General features: G+C 38.0%; 1 protein-coding gene across 1 annotated transcript; it reads right to left on the bottom strand.

The window, feature by feature from the left end:
- Positions 1–7292: 7292 nt before the first annotated feature.
- Positions 7293–12760, bottom strand: LOC140310012 (aquaporin-3-like). Its single transcript, XM_072388124.1, has 6 exons — positions 12598–12760; positions 9042–9168; positions 8605–8742; positions 8343–8458; positions 8022–8239; positions 7293–7892 (listed from the first exon to the last, which is right to left on the bottom strand). Exons 1-6 carry the CDS (start codon positions 12703–12705, stop codon positions 7694–7696), a joined length of 906 nt encoding a protein of 301 aa, XP_072244225.1. The 5' UTR covers positions 12706–12760; the 3' UTR covers positions 7293–7693.
- Positions 12761–13467: the final 707 nt, after the last annotated feature.

Here is a 13467-nt window from a genome sequence, read left to right as displayed (position 1 = left end):
CTTTTATCTTTATGATAATTTTGATGGTATCCACATAAACGCAGGAAGGGTAGTTTAGAAACAAGAACCCTTTTATATTCTGACTCTACCCTGTACCATACACTATTTATCCAATATGGATTATGTGCATACCTTTAAACAGGTAAAACTGAGCTCTTTCACCAGACTGTCAGCCAATTTCCAGTTGATGTGTATGACTGTGCGTCCAAAATAATGGTAGATGTGTCACTGTCTAAACACAGGCCAAACTGCATGTGCACTGACACGCCGTTTTGCGAGTAAAGAAAAAGTAGATGGGGGGTGACGACTGTATGAATAACGGGTGTGTGAGGGAACTGACTCAGCACTCTGGAGGTTACATATCTGGTTTTAGTCTTTCAATAGATTCTGTAGATCAGGCCAGTTTGAAAACCATAGCAAAATTGCACAAAGTATGTTAGCTATGATTCCAATAAATGGCCATTCAGCGATTGGCAATGAAAAAAAAACCCAACACCATTTTTAAAAACTTGTCTTAATCATCAGAATGTGGGAAAATAAAAAATATCTTGAAATAAAGCCACAGATGAGGTGTTTAATCTCTCCTGAGCATTGCCTCTGTCTGTTTTCTTGTGATTTGATTGCACAAATGACAGTTTAATTACTTCTGTGGAAAGGAGTAATTTATCTGACTTTAATTGTATTTTAACCAAATTTAACTGTAATATAACCACAGTCATATACATCTCATTCCACAGTTATTCCTTATGAGGCATTTACCAGAAGAAGTAGAATTCATGAGATTACTTTTACCCTGACTTGTCATAAATTAATTTGCAGAGATACCGATAAACCAGTAGGAATCATTTAAAAAATTTGCCATTATACTGCAAAGTGGTCCAGGGATAATTTCATTGCATAAGACTTTGGTTAAAGGGAGAAGAAGGCATGATGAAGGAAAAGAGACAACAAATGACAGTTGTGTTCTAAGGACTCTGATTTATGAGTATCCTCTGGTTCCTCACACAAAGTTCTCCTTTCTATTTAATTTCCTGAGATAACTGTGTAATTATCTTGTACGTGCATGAACTTGTTAATCAGAGACTTGTGTATTGTGCGTGTAGAACTAACACTGCACTGCTTCTCTTTGGATGTGTGTTGATGCATTTTGCATAGTCCCGCACCTGTAAGATGAAACTATAAGAGAGTACCTTTATGCTGTCAGAAAGATTCAGTTATCGGTGTACTGTAGGTGCATCCACATGGGTGCAATGCAAAAAAGAACATGTTGAACAATATTTTCAAGAATAATGAATGTTGATGATGTCAAATTCAAATTTTGCAACTCCTTATCCCTCAGAGGAAGTAGCTTGTTTCCTTTTGATACAATACAACTTTACTGACAAAAATGTTAAATTGCACAAACTTCAACATAGGACTACAGATACATGTTGTATGTTTAATTGCGCTCACTTTGTACTCTTTGTGTTGACTTTTGAGGATTTGAGATATAGCATCCCCCTGATATCCAGACCCTTCTAAGCAAAGTGTTAACCACTTTGTGTTGCTGATATTGTATGTGAGCCTTTAAAATTAAAATGGCTCAGCACCTGTGCATGATGTTCAGAACAGAAAAGAGAAGTCTGTTTGTTTACGAAGCACCTGTATCTGATCAAAATCTAGGTGTTTCACAATGAGATGCAATAAGAGACACACTTATATATACTTAAATACTCAGCATTAGTTTTTGTAAATGTGACTGATCAAATTCTTGAAGTAGTTTATATGGCTCATTCATATCACATTCTGGTTCACTTGAGCTTGAGAGTTGAAATAATGTGGGATGACACATGGTTTGCACATGGTGCCAAATTTTCCCTCAAGTGGTTCATGCTCTGTGTAAAAAAAGAAAAAAAAACAGGTTATTAGCATCCCAGTCTGTCCATATAGCTGCATTTTTATAGCTTTATAAAGCACAGGTTTAAAGTTGTCACCAGGAAATTACCGGCCAAGTCACCTCATATTTTCTTTCCTTGTTACTTTACAGTTCTGTCATTTCTTTTTAACATTCTAGTTTACTTGCTTTTAGAATCCCAGCAGACATTATATTATCAGGTTTAAAGAATGCTTGTTTTTTACCACATGCCTGCCTTGATTTTCCAGTGAAAATGTGTTATACAATACTGAAGTCTGGCCAGGTGCAAATGCTTTGCTGAATCTTGGCATAAGCCATCTGTCCTTAGGGATATAATAGAAGTTTTACAGGTATGCACAGCACCAAGTCCTGTTAGAACAAACATATTTGGTATATTGGGTGCTATATTGAAGGTATTATATTGCTGCAGAAAAAAAGCAATCTGTTTTGGCAAGACAAGTTCCTTTTCCAAGCACTTACTTTTTTCCCCCACATCAAGCCTTCATAGGGTCGAAACATGCCCCCTGCCACAGGATGTAATGTTAAAGGCTTATGCGCTCGCCTCTGTGATTAATATTAACTTTCATGTCTTTGTGTTGCTTGAATAACCCAAAAAGGGCCTGCTGAAACAAGCAGCATTTCCCTCTGAGTCAGTTTGGAGCAGTTTGATTACTTGATACTCTGTGTGAGAAACAAACATAACACATTTGCCTTTTCAACAAAGGTAAATGAGCAAACATTTGATCCTCTTTGAAATTCTGGTAAAAGTGGTAAACAAACTGTGTGTAGAATATGTTTCATAGTTGTTTTCATGACGTATAAGAAAAAGCAGGTCAGTGATTCAGGAAAATAAAGTGGAGATTAAGTAACGGCTAAAGATTGGAAGTTCCTTACAAGGCCCTGGGGTGACATATGACCCTGTCTTATCTAAACTTCAGAAATCAGACATCTTAGTGTGCTCTTTGCCATATAAGTGTGTGGTATCATGTCGAAACCTGGAGCTTTTTAAGGGATATGAAATAAAGTACATCACATGCGATAGAGATGTAGATTGCAAATTGTGTTTTTTAAAGTCGATATTGGCCATGGCTTGGGCGGGCATCTACTTTCTGGGAGGTGCCACCATAACACAGTTGGTTTTAACGAAGAACTTGACCTCAGAGGTAACTTCACTAGCATCAAAAAGAGGACATCTGTCATTGTTTTCTATTTTTTGTATTATAGTCTCCTTTCTCCCCCCTACTTTTGTGCCCATTGTCAGATTTGACATTAATATATAGATAAAAGAGTACTTAAAAAAAAAAAAAAAAAAGCAGACCAATGTCAAAAAACAACCAGCAGAAAGCTAAGCTGTTTATGTTTATGCATTTTGGCAGACGCTTTTATCCAAAGCGACTTACAGGTGTGACTGAAGTTTGTGTTATTCACATCCTACTCATGATAGTTAGCAGTCTTCAGGAGATGAACACTGTTCTTATTTAAAATTGTATCATATTATGGTCAATCAACAGCATAACAGTACCTGTATATATCAAACCATCCAACCAAATCTCTATTTTATACAGTTAGATTATGTTCTTGATTTCAGAACATAAATGGTAAATATTTGCCCAGACAATATGTCAAATCTGATCTTATTGTGAAATTTCACTAAAGCCTGAGGCAGGATACTGGCAGCTCATGATAGAAAACACACCTTCACAACCATAAGGTTGCCAAATGCTATTTAAATTAGATCGTTAAAGGACCATACTTTTGGATTTTGCATGTTTAAGTCATTTCACTGTATATTGACAAGATCTCACATCAGTACTCTTCAAGATCAGGTTTAATATTTCTTAGAAGAATTTACATCCATTGAGTCTTTCTCATGTTTAGTCCTCTTCAGTTTTACTGCTGTCTGCTATTTAAGTAAGTGTTGATTAGCTTCATTTGACAAAAGGCCAGGGGCAAAGACAGGAGGTTTCATTTAGAATATAAGGCTTTGAGCTGCTCTATATTCAGTAGCTAACTACCAACATCTGTCTACCAGGTGATGCTGTGCTGTTGGTATACATATTTTTTTCCCACTGAAAACAGCTTCCTACAGAGGGCAGAAATGCTTGTTGTTGCATCTTTATGACTGACTATCTCCATCCACCCATCCATTTTTTCATACCCGCTTAATCCAATTTAGGATTGTTAAGTGGAGCCTATCCCAGCCTAAATGTACTAAATGTAGTACTTTTCATGCATTCACCTACCCATCAACCTATAGTTGATATAAACACTATTACCTTCATGCTTATCGTACAATTGCAGTAAAGTGTTTGTATGTTGAGTAAGCCCTAACCTTGTGCCTCTTGATTAGTCAAATACAAATGGAATTTTAAACGTAAATGTTTTTATCATGACCGACTTTTCTCAGCCAGCCTGCCTGTCTTAACAGCAATGTGATGTACATGTTTAACAGGAAATCTATCAGGTAATCTCTTCCAAACAATCGAGGTGATCTGCTAAAACCTGCCTGTAGGGGTTGCAAAATTATCTGATTCATAGAAGATGTGAACCACTACCCCACACAGTACTCTTGAATTTCTCATGTGTTATAACAAGAAAAGACATGTGAAACTGGAAAAATATCAAGCAATGTTACAACTACCTATCAATTTAAGACAAATAAAAAGTAGGCAAGAATTTTTATGAAAAGGAATGCTTCTCCTGGTCTACTCTGGGTGATTTGATGTATACGTGAATGAATCCTCGTTTTGCTTTGTAAGCACTGCTTGGAAATAGCAATAAAACAGTAGCATCAGAGACCACTGGAATGCACAATTAGTTGTTTGTTTTCATATATATACATTATGTTTATGTGTTTGGCAAACGCTTTTATCCAAAGTAACTCGTATCCCAGGTAGGCAGGAAGTGTAAGGGCGTGGTACCTTTTTATGGTGATATCAAGGTGGGATTTGAACCCCAGGTCACATGAAAGGCAATCTTACCACTGTATGTATGTATGTATGTATGTATGTATGTATGTATGTGTATATATATATATACAGAAACATGCCAGGACAAATAAAAAAGCATCTTGAAGTTAAAGCATAAACTCAAAAGGAACCCTTAATTCAATTCAATTCAATTCAATTCAATTTTATTTATATAGCGCCAAATTACAACAATTGTCATCTCAAGGCACTTAAATAATATAGTCCAATTCAAGCCAATTGGAATTCAATTCATTGTAATCATAATCCAATTCATTCATATAGAGCCAATTCAAAAAATAATATCCTAGCTAAGGAAACCAACAGATTGCACTGAAACTTGTCTTCAGTCCAATCTCCCGTCCTGAGCGTGCCTGAGGCGGCTGTGGAAAGGAACGACTCCCTTTTAACAGGAAGAAACCTCTGGCAGAACCAGACTCAGGAAGGGTGGCCATCTGCCCCAACCAGCTGGGGTTTGAGAAGATAGAAAAGAGGGGGGGGGGGGGGGTTAATAACCACAATAATGTGACATGTACATAAAATCATTTGAGAAATTAAATTGGGGGGAAAAAGAGAGCAAAGTGAGGAAAGGTGTGACAGATGAGGTCCCCCAGCAGTCTAACCCTATAGCAGCTTAACTATGGGATGTTTCAGGATCACCTGAGCCATCCCTAACTATAAGCTTTATCAAAAAGGAAAGTTTTAAGCCTAATCTTAAAAGTGGAAAGGGTGTCTGCTTCCTGGACATTTACTGGCAGCTTATTCCACAAGAGAGGGGCCTGTTAACTGAAGGCTCTACCTCCCATTCTACTTTTAGAAACTCTGGGAACAACAAGTAAACCTGCAGTTTGGGAGCGAAGTGCTCTGTTAGGAAAATATCTTACAATGAGATCTTTAAGATATGATGGAGCTCGGTCAATAAGAGCTTTATATGTGAGAAGAAGAATCTTAAATTCTATGCTGAATTTAACAGGGAGCCAATGAAGAGAAGCTAAAACTGGAGAAACATGATCTCTCCTGTTAGTTCTCATCAGAAGTCTGGCTGCAGCATTTTGGATCAGCTGGAGGCTTTTCAGAGAATATGTGAGACAGCCCAATAATAAGGAATTACAGTAGTCCAATCTTGAAGTAACAAATGCAGGAACTAGTTTATCTGCATTACCCTGAGACATGATGTTTCTGATTTTAGCAATATAACGAAGGTAATAGCAAAAAGTAGTTTATCCAAGTGTACTACGAGTATTCTTATTTTATACTAAAACTGAGATAGTGTACTTGAAGTTTACTTTTTATATACTATATTTTATATACTTAAGAATAGTATAGTGAAGTATGCTTGGCTTATACTGAAAAGTATAAAGAAAAGTCTAAGACTAAGTACATTAATACTAAGACTTACATTTATACTTTAATGCTAAAGCTTGTACTTTAGTATACGTCTTACTTCTTTCTGCCAAGGCTTTTTGTTTTAACGTCGTCTTTAATGATTTAAGCAGGTATGATATCTTTTAAAATGTTCCATACCTTTATCACACTTTTTGCTTGCAGTGGTAACATTGCCACCTTTCATGTGGGGTGCCCTGTGTTCAAATCCCCTGTATGTCAGGCACTATCCCAAGCAGGGTTCCTAAGGAAAGACTCCCTTATCCTACCAGAGTAAGTTGCTTTGGATAAAAGCATCTGTCAAATGCATAAATATAAATAGCATGCCACAAGTAATATGCTAAGTAACTCGCAGAAAGGTTTTAGTAATTCTTAGTTCATAAATGTAGAGTTTTCATTAATGGGCGTGGGTTGACATATCTGCCATATTTTACATCCAGTCTGCACTAAATGTCACACGTGATCACATTCAGCTCTGCTGCTCTTTTCATTACTTGCTCTTCAACACATTCAAAAAAAGATTTCTAACCACAAATTCTATCAAATTGCTTTAAAGCTACTGCTCCACTGTGCCCATCTACCTTCATCTGTTGGTATTATCATGTTGCTCCTCACTAAAAGCTAAGTACCAAAAATTCTTCCTTACTCTCTCTGCATTTTTCAAAGTGAACCCTTCCAAACTACCTCTCCTTGTTGAGATGACATTTATGTAACACAAAGTATGCATGGCAAATTTAGAATTACTGGTTGTTCTATTTATTTGATTTCTGGGTGCACAGGGTGTATTTAAACAACAACTTAAAGTGGATGGTTTAAGAGAGCAATGGCAATGTGGGGAATGTTGTGGGAAGAGCCTGACCACTGCCTGTCAGCTCCAGACAACATGGTTCACATAGTCTAGACGATGGACTATATACACATAAGTGGCTTGATCCTCTAAACTCCGGAGGATCAAGTCTTCTATGTGTATTTATGTTTATATTAAGTGAATTCCCTGAATTGAGATTTTGAAAGGATCTGAACAAAGGTAATGCATAGAAACTGGCAGGTAAAGACATACATCGGTTTATTGCATATAAAGAATATAAAAACATAAAATTCTGTAAAACTACAATGGTACAAAGAATAGAATACTGTTAAAAATTAAGTCATAGAAACAATAAGATCCAAATGGTCATATCTTAAAAGAGAAAGTCTAATTCTGTGTGTCAGAATTTGCTTCTAGTCATACTGTACATAATCATTCCTCTACAATATTATACACTTACACGATAACGTGAAGAAAATGGACTCATGTCAAGAACACTTAACTCTCTTAAGAGAAATTCCAAAAACTGCAAAGTTGTTTAAAAAAAAAAAAAACATGCCAGTGACAGAATGGAAATTTAGCGGTGAGACAGTATTTACATGTGCATGTTTTTGACAGATTAGCTGCAAATTTCTGACAGACTCAGATCATTTCTTTGGTGGACTCTTTAGAGTTGACATTGGAGTTTTCATTAGTTAGTCGGATGCTCTCCTCCTCTGTTTTCTGTCTTTTATCACGTACTTCTCCCTCCACATGGAAGCCAACCATCATCTGGTAGATAATCACACCAATGATAGTACCAAGGAATGGGGCAAAAATAGGCACAAGGAACCAGCCTTTCCTAAATAGAAACAAACAAAGAAAAAGAATTGTAACTAGGCAATCCAGCATAAAAGCATTGTAAAGGAAAATTACATAGAAATAACTAATATGTTGAGGAAAACAAATGCCTAAAAATGGGTGCACTTACACGAAAACGTCAGCCCCCCATCCAGCCATAGCAGTGAAAAGACGTGGTCCAAGGTCTCTGGCAGGATTGACAGCATAGCCAGAATTAAAGCCCATAGACAAGCCAATGACCAGAACCACAAATCCCACAGTGAAGGCCTCCAGCCCTTGGGGGATTGGGTTGTTGTATGGATCCACAATAGCCAGAATGCAAACGATCAAAGCTGCTGTGCCAATAATCTGTGTTTGAGAGAGGTAGATGTGAAGAGACATGGTGAGTTTCATGATCTACAACTCTAAATGTTGCATTCTGTGTATGATAGCCATCCATATTTTAAAGTACCTGATCAAAAAATCCATTGACAAGGGTGAGATGCTTTCCAGGATAGGTAGCAAAGATGCCAGCTGTGGCTTTAGACCCAGTCATGTTGAAAGCTCCAGGAAAGTCCCACAAGGCATCTAAAAGGAAGCGAACAACAAAATGTATATAGCAAAGTTTCTGTTGAGCAGCTAATTAAATGATGTACAATGAAACATAAAACACAAATCTGTTTTAATAGTTTTGCCAGGATAATCTTGGCTCATCAAGGGGAGTCCTCTCTTACCGTAATACATGCCGAAAATGATAGCAGCGCCAAAGAAAGCACCAATTGTCTGAAAGAGGAAGAACGTGGGGAACTTTCTCCAGCGCTCTCTTCCAAGCAGGCACAGGGCAAATGTCACTGCAGGGTTCAGATGTCCACCTGCAACAGTGATGACAGGACGTCAGTAAGCACAGGCAAATATCATGCAGAGTAATAACAGAACCTGAAATAAGAAAATAGGAAAAGTGCTGGAAATCCAGATTTTGTATCCAGATACAGTGTGTGGCACTGCAAGTGTAATCTGTCTGGGAAATGCTTAGAAAATATTTATCACTATGCACATAGAATTAAAAACAAATTTGTAACTTAAAATAAAAAAAAACTAATTTGGAGAACAGGGAACTTGCAGTGCATCACCACCTCAGCTCTCGCCTTGGCAGAGAAATCGATTTACATACCTGATACCTGGCCACAGACCAGGATGCCTAAGGTGGCAGCAAAGCCAAAGGCAAAGTTGACAGTTAGGAACATGCCATGAGAACCACTACTCAGGACTAGTTGGGCCACAGCACCACAGCCAAACATCTGGAAGGAGGGAGGAAAAGCAAGTTAACTCCCTGTCAAAATAAATATACCTACATTGTTTTTCAGTTGTTTCTGTAGCTGAGACAACCAATAACATCATGCTTAATATGTGATGTTATGTTTGTGGGATATTTTCAGTGTGCATTAATAAAATGCATTTTACTTTTAATTACACGCATTTCTGGTAACATGCACCTTGGTAAAGTTTTCATTTTCTTTCTTTAGGTTGAATTTTCTTTAGACCCAGTCCTGATATGCATTTAATTAAAAATTATTTCCCAAATTATATCAACTATATTTGATATGTGTTTTTTTTTTGTTTGTTTTTAAAAAACGTTGTTCTTTGTCAGCCTATCCAGGTCAAGTTCAGGTATGAAGATATGGCACGGTGATCATTATCAGTGAAACCAGTGAAACAAAAACTCATTGAATCACCTCTACTCAGAGTTAAAAGAGCTCTATTGTGTTCATAAAGGCATGCAGTTCTACAATATTCTGTATGTGGGGAAAGGTCACTGTAATGACCTGGAATCAAGGGGGAAATGTCACAGTTTCTCCCCAAATATATGCAAAAAGCAACAACTGAATTTCAGTTTTTTACTTCAAATGATGGAGAAAAAGATTTACAAGTGTGTTGTCCATGACTGCCAGGCAGGTGGCAAACGGTGTGTTCTGCATGGTTTGTAATTATGTGTGTACTCTTTGTATTTGCTTGGTTCAGCATGTATGTGTGGTCCATGCTTAGGCAGCTACTTTCTTAGCCCCCTGATGTGGATGCGTTTCAGTCAGACCACAGGAGTCATATGTTGGGGTTGAATTGAGGAAACCACACTCGGAGCGACTGGCGCCTGAGGGGCGTTCATGATCACTGGGCTCAGTCTAAACTGTTTTCCACCCATGACCTGCCACAATAGGGAAAACGGCACATAAATCAGCCCCATTTTAGAATACTGCTTAGCCGTTTTGGTTTTGGAGAGTAGTGTTAAAATATGATCAAAATTTTACCATAAAAATTCTATAAGTAATGCCTCAGCACCAGAGACTACCATGGCTGGAGTCATTATGTTTAAGAGTTGTCTGTAAGTATGTCTATCTCATATTTATCTCAGGAGAGCCTTGCCACAAATGCTCACTAAGACTGGGGGATGTATGAACTAGATTTTGGTAGTCGAAAGTTACTATGATCTCAAATCAATTCAACTCTCTTAAATAGAAAATTGATTAATAAAACATGAAACAAGAATATACTTACATCTTGCAAAACATTCACTTTGGTTTGCTGTTAAGTAATTAGAAGTTGGTTGTCCGAAAAGTGGAGACATGCAACCACAGGGCAGTAATTTTAGTTCTTAATGTCAGTTGCTTTTGATTACAGAAGTGCCAACTTCTCTACTCAGATCACTTTCCACCAAAAAGGTCTTATTTGAATCTGTGAGCAGTGAATGTTGGTCTCATTACCAATATGCTTACAGTGATCGGTGGGACATGCTATGTTGCCCTTGTAATGTTGTAGTTTAACTTCACCACAGAAACCACCATTGAATTGAAGGATTCAGTCGGTCATGCATCCATGAGTCTACTCCCAATTTTGAGCACTGTAAGGGAGCTTTCAAAAGCCATCACCATGAGCCAGCCCACTGAGACACACACTTGCCAACTGTCTTGGAGCCGAGGGCAAAAAATTCCACCAGCCTGGAACAAATCTCTAAATCAGTACTTGTGAGATCTTTTCAAATTCAGGATGAGAAGCCGACTGGCCCTCTTTCAGCTGCTCTTCAGATCAAAGCACTGAAACACTGACTCAAAGCTGAAAATGCTATCCACTTTAGGAGTGGTTAACAAACCAGCTACAGTCAAGTAGTAGTAGTTTTTTCAGAGCTTACCTCTCACAGAGGTAAATCTCGAGTCAGTGCTGTTACACCCAAACTTACTCAGCCTGTAGCCGAAACAAAAGTTGATGCATGGCACTTTTTTTAGATTTCTTTTGGATGAAATGAACTCCTGACAAGACACCTGCACACACCCTTATGAGTGAGAAAATGGTACGTGAAAACCGGGGCTGTGTCTACTGGCAACTTCTGTAATATCTAGCTGAGGAAGTTAAAAACTATGTTAGACAATACCAGCAATGTGACATCTATTGTTCGGCCACTGTATTTGTCAGTGCTGCCATCAACATGTGTCACGCTTAAAGTGAGAGCACCACACCTTTCTGTCTTTTCAGTCATCATGCCATATGCTTCATAGCCTGACTAAGATTCATAGAGTGCATACAAGGTTTGCCATCACATATCTGTGGCTATACGAAAATGTGTCTTGGGGCATGCTAATTTTACTGATAAAAACAAATAATTGACTTTTTTTCCCCCACATTAATTAGGAATGTGTATGACCCATATACGTTTATTTCAAAATTACTTTGCTAAGTTCAAATGCTTTTGTAAAACACTAAGCAAATACTAAAGGGAGTATCTGCCTCACAGTTGCAAAGTAAATGTTAAGTCATTACTTGAGCTTTTAGGTTGGCCACAAAGCTAGATGTTGTACCAGTATTTAAAGTATTACCAGTAAAATCCATTTTATCCTGAGAGCTATTCAAAACTCACTTCTTAAAGAATTACATTCTCCGATTGGTTACGGTACGAGGCTGTTTATCTGATCTATTTTAGCAGTTTCCCCAGTCTTTTTTTGTCCGATAGCCAGCAAGTAACATGCATGTTCCTGTGCACGCATGCTTCATGAGACATCATGAGGTTTTGGCTACGGGATCCTGGATCCCATCAGATCCGGGAAAACATTAAACATGGACTGCAAATACAGTTTTGTGAACCTGACCAACCTGTTACCTTCTTGTTTGATCTCAACTCAGTTATTTAGTGCTCTACATACATACTTAGTGAGAAATTGTTTGGTCTATACAAAAGGTAGGACTTTACTCCCTTTGAAGTACATGTGATTTATTAATTATATGCATGTTGTCTCACAATCAGTCATCACCCCTTACAATAACAACAAAAAAGTGATAATATTATAAATCATAGATAAAGTGCTGTTTATAGTGAGCAAACAGAAACAACTGAATAGTGAGAGCTTTTTGAGAAAAGAAAAAGATGGGGACAGAGGTCATCTATTATCAGCATCATTGTATGTACATTCTAAAGGATAGACTTTGTAAAGTTTTCATTAGATGATCTACATGTTGCATTTACACACTGTGTACGTGAAAGCATACAGTACGTATGATTTCAGAGGATTTTACATTAATTTCCTGAAGACTTTCCAAAATAATACTTTCTTACTTTAACCTTAATTTTAAAGCATATCTATACACATGCATCTTCATTACCGGAATTTTTGTCCGTTCAAGTTTAACACAATATATTCATTTTTATAGCTTGAGTAGTACACAGACCACATGTATACACTTACCACGAGGATGAGAGTGCCGAGACATTCTGCCAGGGCCTGACGAAGCAGCAGGTTGCGGATCTGGAAGGTGCGGGCCAGTTTTTCCAGAATCATCTTATGTTGACCCATGCTTGTTAGAGGCTAATGAGACTGCACCCACACGCTATGTAGAGTTTCCTGAGTGACTGTGAAGATGAGAGGACAGGACTCCTTTTAAATAGCCGAGATGGGCTTGGACTGGATTGGTGCCAATATTAAACTCTGACCCACCCACTGTAACACGCCTCAATAACTGGTTTGCCTGCTGGGCTTCTCTTCCCCTCCCTCTCTCTTACGCACGACAGACACGCACAAACATACAAATTTGTCTTTTGTGTATAACTACATTTGGCTTAGGTGAGAGAAAAACAAAGAGGTTTTATTTGTGTCTCTGATAGCAGGATTGCACTTGTTTTTAAAGCAAGACCTTTAAAAATTCACTACAGCGCACTGAAAATAACGGACCTGCACGGCAAGAGCATTATGTGTCTGCTGGTGTAGGTATTTCTAAACTTCTTTGCAAAAATCAATATCTGCTGTTGAGAAAGTGATCGACACCCTCCATGGGTAAAACCTGTTGCCTCGTAGCCTCGGTTGGGCCATCGCAAATCAATCAGAGTAATCTGTGAACAGGCGGTCTCTCTCTGACACGACTTTTTGGTTGACTCTCGGTGGGCGGTCTCAGTCAAGTACAATTAGCTAATGTATGAACGGCCGTATCCAATTGTGCGCACAACATAAAATACGGGATTACGCATGAAGCGTCAGCGGAAGCGTAAAACATTCTCGGGTAAAGACTACCGTGTCCACTTGCTACCTACAACCAACTGCTACCTAATACTAAATACAACA

The sequence above is a fragment of the Leuresthes tenuis genome, unplaced genomic scaffold (genome assembly GCF_036924035.1).
Source record: "Leuresthes tenuis unplaced genomic scaffold, fLeuTen1.0.hap1 SCAF_6, whole genome shotgun sequence".
Classification (NCBI taxonomy): Eukaryota; Metazoa; Chordata; class Actinopteri; order Atheriniformes; family Atherinopsidae; genus Leuresthes; species Leuresthes tenuis.
Note: the sequence above shows the minus strand (reverse complement) of the source record. Positions and strands in the feature narration are given on the sequence as shown.

Bases quoted from the DNA above. Each gene is read 5' to 3' on its own strand.
- LOC140310012 (XM_072388124.1), bottom strand. From the start codon at position 12,705: ATGGGTCAACATAAGATGATTCTGGAAAAACTGGCCCGCACCTTCCAG. The intron at 8,743-9,041 runs GTATGTAAATCG...TCACTGTTGCAG, and splicing joins GGTCTGTGGCCAGGTATCAG to GTGGACATCTGAACCCTGCA. The intron at 8,240-8,342 runs GTACTTTAAAAT...TCTCAAACACAG, and splicing joins TCAATGGATTTTTTGATCAG to ATTATTGGCACAGCAGCTTT.